Here is an 11,813-nt window from a genome sequence, read left to right on the forward strand (position 1 = left end):
ACAAATAAATTGCTTAAAAAAACAAAAATCTGCTCCTCAAATACCATCCCCTAGTAAAACTATTTATTATTATATTTTATTGAAATTTAGATGGTAATCTAAATGTTATTTTAATGAATATTATCAAAAAGCGTTAAAGATGACACACAACATGCTTATCCAATTTAGCTGTCACACGTGGCATGGCATGGATTCAGAAACATGCCAAGTGTCCTATGTATGCAACACGTGTCAGCCATATGTGGACAACTCTTTTCATATATTTCCTCCATCACTTGGACAATGCACAACATCTCTGGCGGAACCCAAAACTGTGTTGGAAGAGCTCTGTACGACAATGGCGGAAGGCAAATCCCCTCACCCCTCCACGCGACCCACGGCGGAAGGCGCAGATTCGAAGCCCAAAACCGAAGTGCTGCCAACGGAATCGTCCAGCCCTTATACAAATTACAAAGATCTCGACGATTACAAAATGCGGGGTTACGGAGCGGAAGGTCACGTGGATCCTCTGCAGAACAAGCCCCCTGCAGGCGGGACTACAGGAACAGAAGGGCCAACTCTGGCTGGCGCCGGTGTCAAGGAAGATCTCCGCCAATGTGATGAGCTTGGGCGACCGATTGGCTAGATGTGTACAGCTATTCTCCAAATTTAGCAACAACTGCAGATTCGGCTCTGGGTTTTGATCAAAATGTAAGCAGATATTATTCGTAATGTTGGATGGAAAAATAAATGAGTAATGGTGTTTATGTTTCTTGTAAAGTATTTGAGGTTGATGTGTTCTTTTTAAGTTTACACTTTCTGGAATTTCCCCCCTCTCTGGGTATATGGGGAATTCTGGGTTAAATGATTTCGTGTTGGATTCAAACTTAGGGGTAGAATGTACTCTGCAATTTCGTAGCGTGGGGCACCTACAAATTAGAATGTACCTTCAATTTCTAAAAACACGGAAATAATGATATTAAAACAGGTTTCAAATTTATGGGCATATATTCATCTCATTCCTAAACCTTCAAAAGGAAGGCGATGTCTACTAAGCCACAATTTTATTTTTTTATTAAAAAATTGTTTTTACCAGTTCTATCTTTTTTATCAAAAAAAAATGTAAGAAGTCTCTTTCACACAAAAAAAATGTAAGAAGTCTCTTTCACAAAAAAAAATGTAAGAAGTCTCTTTCACACACTATTGTGCTTGCTAAGATTTTTAATGAAAGAAGTCTCTTTCACACACTATTGTGCTTGCTTGCTAAGATTTTTAATGAGAATATCTTGCTATAATTCCATCAAATATGGAAAACCTAACCTTCAAACCATTCAGGGTCATCTCGACATAGATTTCATGATCCATACATGTTTTTTTGGGTATGACTCAGAAATAGTGCAAATAAATTCATTAATTTCACTCAAACATCTAACTTTGTCCAGTGTCCACAATAGATGACTCAATCATCTAGTATCCCAGATCTTTGCATCTATGGCAAACTTTGGAACCTCAATGGTTGTAAATGTACCATACTTGTGCTATATGCAAAATCAAGGGTTCTTCCTTATGCTTTAACGAAAAAAAGGACATAAATCATGTAGTAGTGTCCCCGATCATACTTGCCCTATCTACAAATTCAAGGGTTCCTCCTTATGCTTTAACTGAAAAGAGGACATCTTTACGTCTGTGGCAAGCTTCTTTGGCAAACTTTGGAACCTCAATGGAGGTAAATGTACCATACTTGTCCTATCCACAAATTCAAGGGTTCCTCCTTATGCTTTAACTGAAAAAGAGGACATGCGCATGGCACCTACCCAAAAATGCTTTCCAAAAATCATTTGTGAATCATGCTAGTAGAAACATCTAATCTAGTGCCAATAGATGCAATATTAACATGATCCTTTTGGAACTTTTGATTCAACTTATTTAATTCAATGATGGATCCAAAATTATACTTGAAATATTGTTGCCAACTCGTACATTTTTTTCTCCTCGAAGTCCCAATCCTTTAACAAAACAAGCATGAGTGTCTTTCCATGACCTTGCTTTTAGAGAGCCACCTAATTTGATGAATTTGTAAGACCTCTAACTTAGTGATTTGAAATTATTCCATTAGCTCTTTCAATTCTCTATGTATTTTAGTTGATTTCTCAAACCATGAATAAACTTTGTTTGCAAATTTGTCAATATATTGCAACTCTAGAAAATGAGATGAAGCATCATTGATTGCTAATGCTTTTCTATGAACTATTCAATGGATATCTAATAAATGAAGAGCATCTCAATGAAACTTAGAAGATAAACCTTCATGAATACCCCTCATGGCAGATGCACCATCTGAGCCAAAACCAATTAACTAAGATAGATCAACTTTTGTTAAAAGACTTCACTGCATCATACATACACTGAGTTATTTCATACTTTATTGAAGCAAACATATAAACTTTGTTACACATTGAACTCTTCTTCTATTTGTCAAATATGTAAATAAACAATCAAATGGTATTCCATAGTTTGATGAAAGCATACACATTGAACTCTTCTTCTATTTGTCAAATATGTAAATAAACAATCAAATGGTATTCCATAGTTTGATCAATGCTTTCATCAACTAAAATTGACTAAAATTGAGTAAAATTGGCTATGTAAAATATTCTCTTTTAATTTGTTCCAATACACCTCTTTAGCAGCTTGAAGAAACTCTTTTCTTGATGATGTATTTGTATATGCAAAATATTCATCTATTAGAGACATGTGGAGTGCATTTATACATATTCAAGTCACCTTACTGACTTATAAATTTCTAAAGATAAATCATTTATAGCAACAAAATACATGTTTGAATCACTAATATAATTCTCTCATTTGCAACATCTACCATTAATTCGACATGTTTAATGATTGGAATATTATGCTTTCTCCCTCCAAAAGTTGTAAAGAGAATTTATGAGCTTCTAGTTATGCACGGCCACTTAAACCACTAACTTGAAGAGTGGTACTTCCCTCTTTTGCAAATGGAGTGTCCCTTTTAAATTTATCATTGTTGGAAATATTGAGGGGGGGTGAACCAATATTTCTTTTCAATTGTTATTTTTACCAAAGATGACTTATAATTAGAACACAAAATGAACAATGATAATAATTTTATTAATCAATGACGGAGAATCCAATCCTCTTTACAATGAATCAAGTACAATAATAATTAGGGCTCCAACCCTAGATGAAGACACCAATCTCCAATCACACAAGCTCCAACCTGTACTTTTCCAAGCACCAAATTGAACTTCCCAATGCTACAACTTATAGGGCTCCAACCCTATCAACTCAAGGCACCAACTTTTTCTCTATGAGGCTCCAACCCTCTCATTGGTACATGATCCAACCTAGTCTTTTTGAGGACTCCTATCCTCTACAGCTCCAACTCACAGCTTCAATTTGTCAAGATAAGTTTAATGATTCTTCAAGGCTTCCAATATCCTTTGTAATCAGCCTTAGCAATATCTTCACCTTCAGCATTTCTCTCAAACAATCTCCAAGGCACTTATCTCATCAATGACAACTTTGTCTTCTCATGAAGGTGTCTACATAGCTCTTCATGTTACCCAAACAATTTCTCCAAGGTCACCTCATGATGACATCATCAAAGCATCATGGTCTCAAAAAGTATCACTAAGACTAGCTTCTATAAGTCTTCCAAATATCTTCCAAGGTGTCTTCAATAGGTAGCCCAAGTTCTACAAATTTTCAAGTGCTTCACAATTTCCTACTCTAGGCAACCGGCCTCTTCAAGGGCTTCTTTAAAAAGTTTACATTGTTTTCAATCACTACTCCAATGAGTATACCATTCTAGTGCTCAAAGACTCTTTTCTCTCCAAAAGTCCTCAAAGAATCAATTCTTAGGGCCTACAAAATCTTCTTCAAATCCTCTTCAAGGATAAAGGTCTGCTTTAATAATTTTGGTAGGAGTCTTTAATGATCTTCATGTCACATCAATCTACTACAAGAGAACTACTACATTAGGCCTTCAGGATATTCTTCAAGATGTGATGTTAATGGTACTTCAACGAGTCTTCTAAAGATGCTCCAAAGTGTCACAAAGGATAGCCCAAACTTAGTTTCAAAGAGGTCTGAAGTCTTCACAGTTCAAGCCTCTAATTTTGAACTTTCGATAAGGTTTGTTCACCAATTCCGAAGGTTAAATGCCACCGCAAATCTGCAATACAAGTGTGCTTACCACAGGTTTGTTGTCCTTCTATTTTTGGTCTGAGCCTTCAACTGAGCTTGAAATTCAAGCCTCTTCAATGATAAAAGTCTAAGGTTGGTAACCCTTATCCGAGCTTGAAAGACCTATACAAGTGTGATTGTCCTGAGCCTCTCCACAGGACTGAAGTCTCTCCAACATTAGGCTACATCCAATCTGGAATTCACATAACCGATACCACACTAAAAAAAATCAGAACTTTCCACACCAGTGATGCTTGGAACTTGCTAAATAATTTAAGTGTTATTCCTTCTTTGCTATCTTCGTCATTCTCCTTTTTAGACCTGCTTCTCTTTCTTGTTTTCTCTTCAAGCCTGATTTTTTCTTACACAACTTGTTTGAAGCACATGTTTATATTTATAGTGATTTTAATCTAAACTGAAAAGACACGTCCCTTCATAGCATCCAACATGCTGGAGCATGAATATAAGGCCGACTTATGAAATGAATATTGAAATTAATTTTATCATTTTACATGTTAAAACATCATTGTTTATGGAGGAGTATAAAGGAGTATAAATTCTTAAGTTTATTAATGGACAATCATATCTTTAGTGGAAGACATGAGAATGATTAAGGCGATATTTTATTTAACAAATTTTTTATGTCTTCCATGTGATGTATATGTATTATATGTCTGTCATGTGAAAGATGGACTAAAGACTTGTCTGTCATGAAAAAAGACCTTGTCTGCCATTGAATCCCATTTTCCATGAACATGCAGCAATTATACGTTGTCTGCCATGTATGGTCATAGGGAACATGTACGCCATGTTTGTCAGCCATTAAACAAATTCATTTCTATGTATATGGTAATGGCAAAGTTAAGATATATATATGATGTTTGCGTAGGTGTTTAGGAATTAAGCAAAATCATTTCATATAAATGGTAATGGTAAAGTGCATAGGTATATGATGCGTGTGTAGGTATTTAATTCTATTCATAGGGAACATGTATGCCATGTTTGTTTGCCATTAAACAAATTCATTTCTATGTATATGGTATATGGCAAAGTGAACATATATATGATGTTTGCGTAGGTGTTTAGGAATTAAGCAAAGTCATTTCATATAAATGGTAATGGTAAAGTGCATAGGTATATGATGCCTGTGTAGGTGTTTAATTCTATTCATAGGGAACATGTATGCCATGTTTGTTTGCCATTAAACAAATTCATTTCTATGTATATGGTATATGGCAAAGTGAACATATATATGATGTTTGCGTAGGTGTTTAGGAATTAAGCAAAGTCATTTCATATAAATGGTAATGGTAAAGTGAATAGGTATATGATGCGTGTGTAGGTGTTTAATTCTATTCATAGGGAACATGTATGCCATGTTTGTTTGCCATTAAACAAATTCATTTCTATGTATATGGTATATGGCAAAGTGAACATATATATGATGTTTGGGTAGGTGTTTAGGAATTAAGCAAAGTCATTTCATATAAATGGTAATGGTAAAGTGCATAGGTATATGATGCCTGTGTAGGTGTTTAGGAATTAAGCAAAGTCATTTCATATATATGGTAATGGTATATATGGTAATGGTAAAGTGCATAGGTTATGATGCTTGTGTAGGTGTTTAGGAATTAAAATTTTAGGATTAATGTTTAAGATTTATAAAAACAAGTAGACATTAATAATTAAGGTAAGGTTTTGCTAGGGCTTATTCAATAGTTAGGGTTTCAGGATAAGGACATGATTTCTTATAGTCATCATTGTTTGACATCATCATGTTGACATTAATGACACTTTTATTCAACAATCATGCCAATAAGATTTTATTTTTTTGTTACCATTATAATCTTTTACAACATAAGCTCATGGAAATCTCGTCTTCCATTTATATTTGAATATTCTTTTGTGTTTATTTGATGGGTTTTCTCTTTCAACAAGATCTAAACTATTTGATTCATCATCTTCATATAGATGAGCATCAACTTCATTTTGAAGATTACATGGTTGATTAAAATGTTGTGCGAGACCAAATGCATCAAGAATTGACAATTGCTTTTTATCCTTCTTAGGGTGACCAATAGAAGACATTTTCCAAGTTTTACACCTATTCAATCAATAAAAATAATAGAATAAGTAAATACATAAATTAAAAAGCGATAACCTATTTACTAATTAAATAATAAAAACAACTTCACATTAATACAAAATAATTATAAATTTTTTAATTATGGTCAATGAGTTGATGGACATGGTATGATGGTCTAACAAGATCACTTTCAATTAGGGTTCCAATTTCAAAATTTGATCGTCTATCAAATTTGATTGATTTCACAATATTAATGTTTATTTTTGATAATTTAAAGGAAGAATGTTAATGGTTGTGAGAAATTGTTAACAATATTTGTTGTTGATGGTTTTGAAAAATTGTTCACAACCCATCAATGAACTCGGTACATACCAATCAACATAATTTGTTGTATTAACACAAACCTCGAGTTGATTAGAAAAATGGCCACCTAATCTTGGGAAAATGACTCTTATATTTTATAGAATGTCTAGAGATTCACGATGCTAACCGGATTTGTGGTTACATATATTTCAAAGAATTCAATTGGCCTCAAAACCAACTTTTTTGTAATTTTCTATTATTATAAAAGATAAAAGAAAGATCTTTTACTGCAAACTTTTATACTTTTTTGTTATTATAAAATATAAAATAAATATATTTTACTAAAAAATCAAACAAATGTGGGACAAAAACCTTTTTTAATTGGCTTTGTTATACAAAATCTACGACTACGAATAGAATTATCTTCCCTATAACTAGTGGGTTGGTCTTTAATAATAGAAATCAAAGACTATAATGTTCTCCTTACAAAAATTAGAGAATGGAAAGATACTTATGATCTGTCGCAAGCTCTTCTCTCCTCTTGGCTTGTAATCTCCAACTGTAGGTCTGATCACTATTAGAACATGCACAACAATCAACACAAACCAAAAATCTATGACATCTATTTAGCATTATCTAATCACTCTATTCACTGGATCAACATAGCATTGAAATAAATGAATGTAAACATAACATAACACATATAGGAAAACGATATACTCTTTGTATTAATAAGAAAGGGAGAGAGTTTACAACCAAAAGTGGAAGTTGATCTTGTAGAGATCTCTCCAAGTTGATGTTATGCTCTTAACCTGCAAAGTAATACCCAAACACAGAATATGCGAAGAAAAGATACCCAGAACACAGAATATGCGAAGAAAAGATACCCAGAGCACAGAATAGCAATGATTTTATTATTCAGAGAGAAATGTTCACAGGTCTCTTCGAGGGGGCAACCTCCAATAGAGCAGAGCCCGATTACAAAAACAAGACACGATACTCCTCGCAGGGAGTCTCTATCCTTTATATATGAATCATACATGCAATACCACGGGCCAATACCGTGGGTTTTATTAATACCATCTATCTAATACTACCGTCCATTTACCATCTATCTAATACTACCGCCCATTTGCAACTAACTGTGGTCCCGTCATTAATTGCGGGTTAACCACTTACAAATATTAATATGGGCTTTATTGACTCTTGGCTATGACGTGATCCCATGACATAAATAAGGGGGTTAGGGTGGGACCCTAACATGCCCTCCCCCTTAAGACTAGCCTTGTCCTCAAGGCTGAAGCTGCGGAAACTGCTGAAGAATAGTGGCTGGTTCCCAAGTTGCATCTTCCGGAGAGGTGTCTTTCCATTTGATGAGGACCTCCTTAATCATGCGGTCGCGCAGGTGCTTGTCTCGTGTGTCTAGAACCTGTTCAGGTTGAAGCCAGATTGACCCTTCTTCATCCAATTCAGGTAGATTGGTTTGAACTCGGCAATTGTTCCCAATCACTTTCTTGAGGCACGATATATGGAAAACTGGGTGGATTTTTGCTGTAGGTGGCAAAGCCAACTTGTAAGCCACTTCTCCAATGCGCTGAAGTACTTGGTATGGTCCGTAGAATTTTGGAGAGAGCTTTTGACAACCCTTGTCTTTGAGTGATGTTTGCTTATATGGTTGCAGCCTCAAAAAGACCTGATCCCCTTTTTGAAATTGGCGCTCTGAGCGATGTTGGTCGGCCTGTTGCTTCATACGGTTCTGAGCTTGATGAAGATTCTCGCGCAGATGGGCGAGCATGGTTGCGCGGTGTTGTAGGAGTTGATCCACGGCTTGTACTTTGGAGCACCCCGTGAGATAAGATGTAGGGGAAGGCGGAAGTTGACCATAGACTGCTTCATAGGGAGTCATTTTGGTGGTGGCATGATAGTTGGTGTTATACCACCATTCAGTCAGAGGTAACCACTGTACCCAAAGGTGTTGCTTTTCTGAATTGAAACACCTAAGGTAGGTTTCTAGACATTTGTTGACGGCTTCGGTTTGACCATCTGTTTGCGGATGATATGAAGTACTGAGTTTGAGTCGAGTGCCTTGTATTCTGAAGAGTTCCTGCCAAAAATTACTGGTGAAGATCGGGTCGCGGTCGGACACAATAGAAGTGGGCATGCCATGCAATTTGAAGATCTGATCCATGAAAGTTTGAGCAACCAAAGTTGGTGTAAACGGTTGGGGTAGGGCGCAGAAATGAGCATACTTCGATAGTCGGTCCACAACCACCATGATGACTGACTTGTTCCCAGACTTTGGAAGACCTGTAATGAAATCCATGGAGACCTCCGTCCAAATTGACGCCGGAATGGGCAATGGTTGTAATGTGCCTGGTGTGTTGACGGTTTCCCCTTTGTGGCGTTGACAGACGTCACATTCTGCTACGAAAGTAAGGATGTCCTGTTTCATGCCGGTCCAAAAAAATGATCTTCTGGTGCGAGCATACGTCTTCTGAAAGCCCGAATGTCCTGCAATGGGAGATGAGTGCAATTCTGCCAAAATGCGACTTTTGAGGGTGGATGTTGGTGATATTACGACTCTGTCCTTGTAGCGAACAATATCATTCTGCCACGAGTAGCCCTTGCTGGAATTATGATCTACCTGCAATTGAGAAATGAGTTGGGAGAATCCGGGATGTGAAAACCATTCTCTGTGAGCCTTTTCAATCCAGTCTGGAATGGGGAGGGAAATTGCGAGCAGAGTACTTTCCTCCTCAAATTGGCGCGACAATGCATCTGCTACACTGTTGTCTTTCCCTTTCTTGTAAATGATCTCATAATCATATCCCAACATTTTGGCCAACCATTTATTTTGTTGTGGGGAAGATAGGCGTTGCTCCAAAAAATATTTAAGACTGTGATGATCTATGCGGATTTGGAAACGTCGCCCCAACAAGTAAGGTCGCCAGGTCTCGACTGCATGTAAGATGGCCATCATTTCCTTCTCGTAGGTAGATTGGCCCAGATTCCTCCCACTTGGTTGTTGGCTGGTGAAGGCCAATGGTCGCCCTTCCTGCATTAAGACCACTCCAATACTTGTATCCGAAGCATCACATTCAATGACAAAGGATTTGGTGAAGTCAGGTAGTGCTAAGACGGGAGTGGAACACATGGCGGTTTTGAGAGCGGTAAATGCCTGTTGTGCTTCCTCGTTCCAGAAGAAGGAATTTTTCTTTAAGATTTGAGTTAGGGGCTTCGCTATGCGGCCATAGTTGCGGACAAATTTACGATAATAGCCTATGAGACCCAAAAATCCTCTCAAGCTTTTCAAGGTCTTAGGTTGAGGCCATTCTTGCATTGCCTGGATCTTTTTGGGGTCCACCTTGACACCTTCACGCCCCACAATGTGGCCCAAATACTCAACTTCTTCCATGCCAAACGAACACTTAGACATCTTGACAAATAATTTATGCGTGCGGAGCAGTTGCAATAGTAGATCTACATGCTGAAGATGTGCCGCCCAAGTGCCACTATAGATGAGGATGTCATCGAAGAAGACAAGGACAAATTTTCTGAGATATGGTTTGAGGAGGTGATTCATAAGGCTCTGAAAAGTAGAGGGGGCATTACAGAGACCAAATGGCATGACCAGGAACTCATAATGGCCTTCATGAGTTCTGAAAGTCGTCTTGGGAATGTCGACTTCCTTCATGCGAATTTGGTGGTAGCCTGAGCGAAGATCCAACTTAGTGAAGAATTGAGCCCCATTGAGTTCGTCCAGCAAATCGTCAACCACCGGGATGGGAAATTTATCTTTGACTGTCAACTTATTGAGGGCCCTGAAGTCGGGACACATCCGCCACTCCCCATCTTTCTTGAGGACCATGACCACTGGGGGTGAATAAGGACTAATGTTGGGACGAATGACACCTGCTTCCAACAATTCCTTGATGATTTTTTCTATTTCATTCTTTTGGGTGAACGGATATCTGTATGGCCGCACATTTGGGGGTTGGGCCCCTGGAACCAATGTGATGCTATGATCATGTTCCCCTCGCGAGGGTGGAAGCTCATGAGGCTTGTCAAAGACTGTCCGATGTTTATTTAAAATCTGTTGCATCTCAGGATGAATTGGCAGAGACATGGTGTCGACTACCTGGATGGCATTAAATTGAGCTACCACTCCATGATGGCCCTTTTTTAACAATTTTTCCATCCTATGCGAGCTGATGATAGAGGGGGCTCCCGCCTGTAGTCCACGGAGGGTATGTGTGGAGTTGTTCTGCTTAAAACTCATATATAACTCCTGGAAATCCATTATGATTGGCCCAAGAGTGCGGAGCCATTCCGCGCCTAGGACAATGTCGCAACCCCCCATGTGTATTGCAAACATGTGGGTTTTCAATTGATAATCCCCCATTTGAAGTTTGACATTTTCACAGCGACCTTCACATTTCATTGTGCCCCCATCTGCAATCTGGACTTGGAAGTTAGAAACTGCCCGGACAAAACAATGTGCTGCTTCAGCGATCTTTTGATGGATGAAATTATGGGTACTTCCACTATCAATCAAGACTACTACTGGGCGATGTTTAAGGAAACCCCTGATTTTGAGAGTTTGAGGGGAAGAAATTCTTGCCAATGCATTTAGCAAAATAATTGGTTCATCAGATACAATCTCCTTTTGGTTATCTTCTTCGATCGCCTCCGGTTCCTCAAGTGGTGGATCTTCCTCGATGGAGCTGTAGTCAGTGGCATCTATTTGAAAAAACTTGGGCTCTTTGCATTTATGACCCGGGGAATATTTTTCATCACAGTAGTAACATAGTCCTTGCTTCCTTCTTTCGGCCATTTCTGCAGGTGACACCTTTTGAATCTTAAGTGTCTGAGTCATGTTGGGAGCCTGTGAGGGACGACCCTTAGCGGGGAAGTTGGGGCGGCTGGATTGGGCTGTTAATGCACGTTCCACCTTACGAGCTACCTGGCAAGCCTCTGTCCATGTGGGAGGGTGGTGGAGTAGAACCTGAGCTTTGATGGCTTCTTTAAGACCGTTGATAAAGCATTCCATGTAGAACTCATCTGTGAGACCCTTAGTGCGGAAGGCTAAGGCTTCAAAAGCAGTAATATATTCCTCCACTGTACCCGTCTGTCGGAGCTTAGTGAGACGCCCCAAAAAAGAGTCTTCCTGTTCAAAGCGATTTCGAAGAGCTTTGGCAAATTGGGACCAATTCTGAAAATG

The 11,813-nt window shown here is 38.1% G+C and overlaps 1 protein-coding gene across 1 annotated transcript; it reads left to right on the forward strand.

Annotated features, from left to right (window-relative positions):
• Positions 1-283: 283 nt before the first annotated feature.
• LOC149146105 (uncharacterized) lies at positions 284-759 on the forward strand. Its single transcript, XM_089449812.1, has one exon. The coding sequence runs from the start codon at positions 338-340 to the stop codon at positions 623-625; it is 288 nt and encodes a 95-aa protein (XP_089305938.1). The 5' UTR covers positions 284-337; the 3' UTR covers positions 626-759.
• Positions 760-11,813: the final 11,054 nt, after the last annotated feature.

This window comes from Pinus tabuliformis, chromosome X (assembly GCF_031772625.1).
Source record: "Pinus tabuliformis cultivar Carrire ecotype Pingquan chromosome X, CPIR1, whole genome shotgun sequence".
NCBI classification, from domain to species: domain Eukaryota; kingdom Viridiplantae; phylum Streptophyta; class Pinopsida; order Pinales; family Pinaceae; genus Pinus; species Pinus tabuliformis.

Coding starts and splice junctions, on each gene's coding strand:
- LOC149146105 (XM_089449812.1), top strand. CDS start 338: ATGGCGGAAGGCAAATCCCCTCACCCCTCCACGCGACCCACGGCGGAA.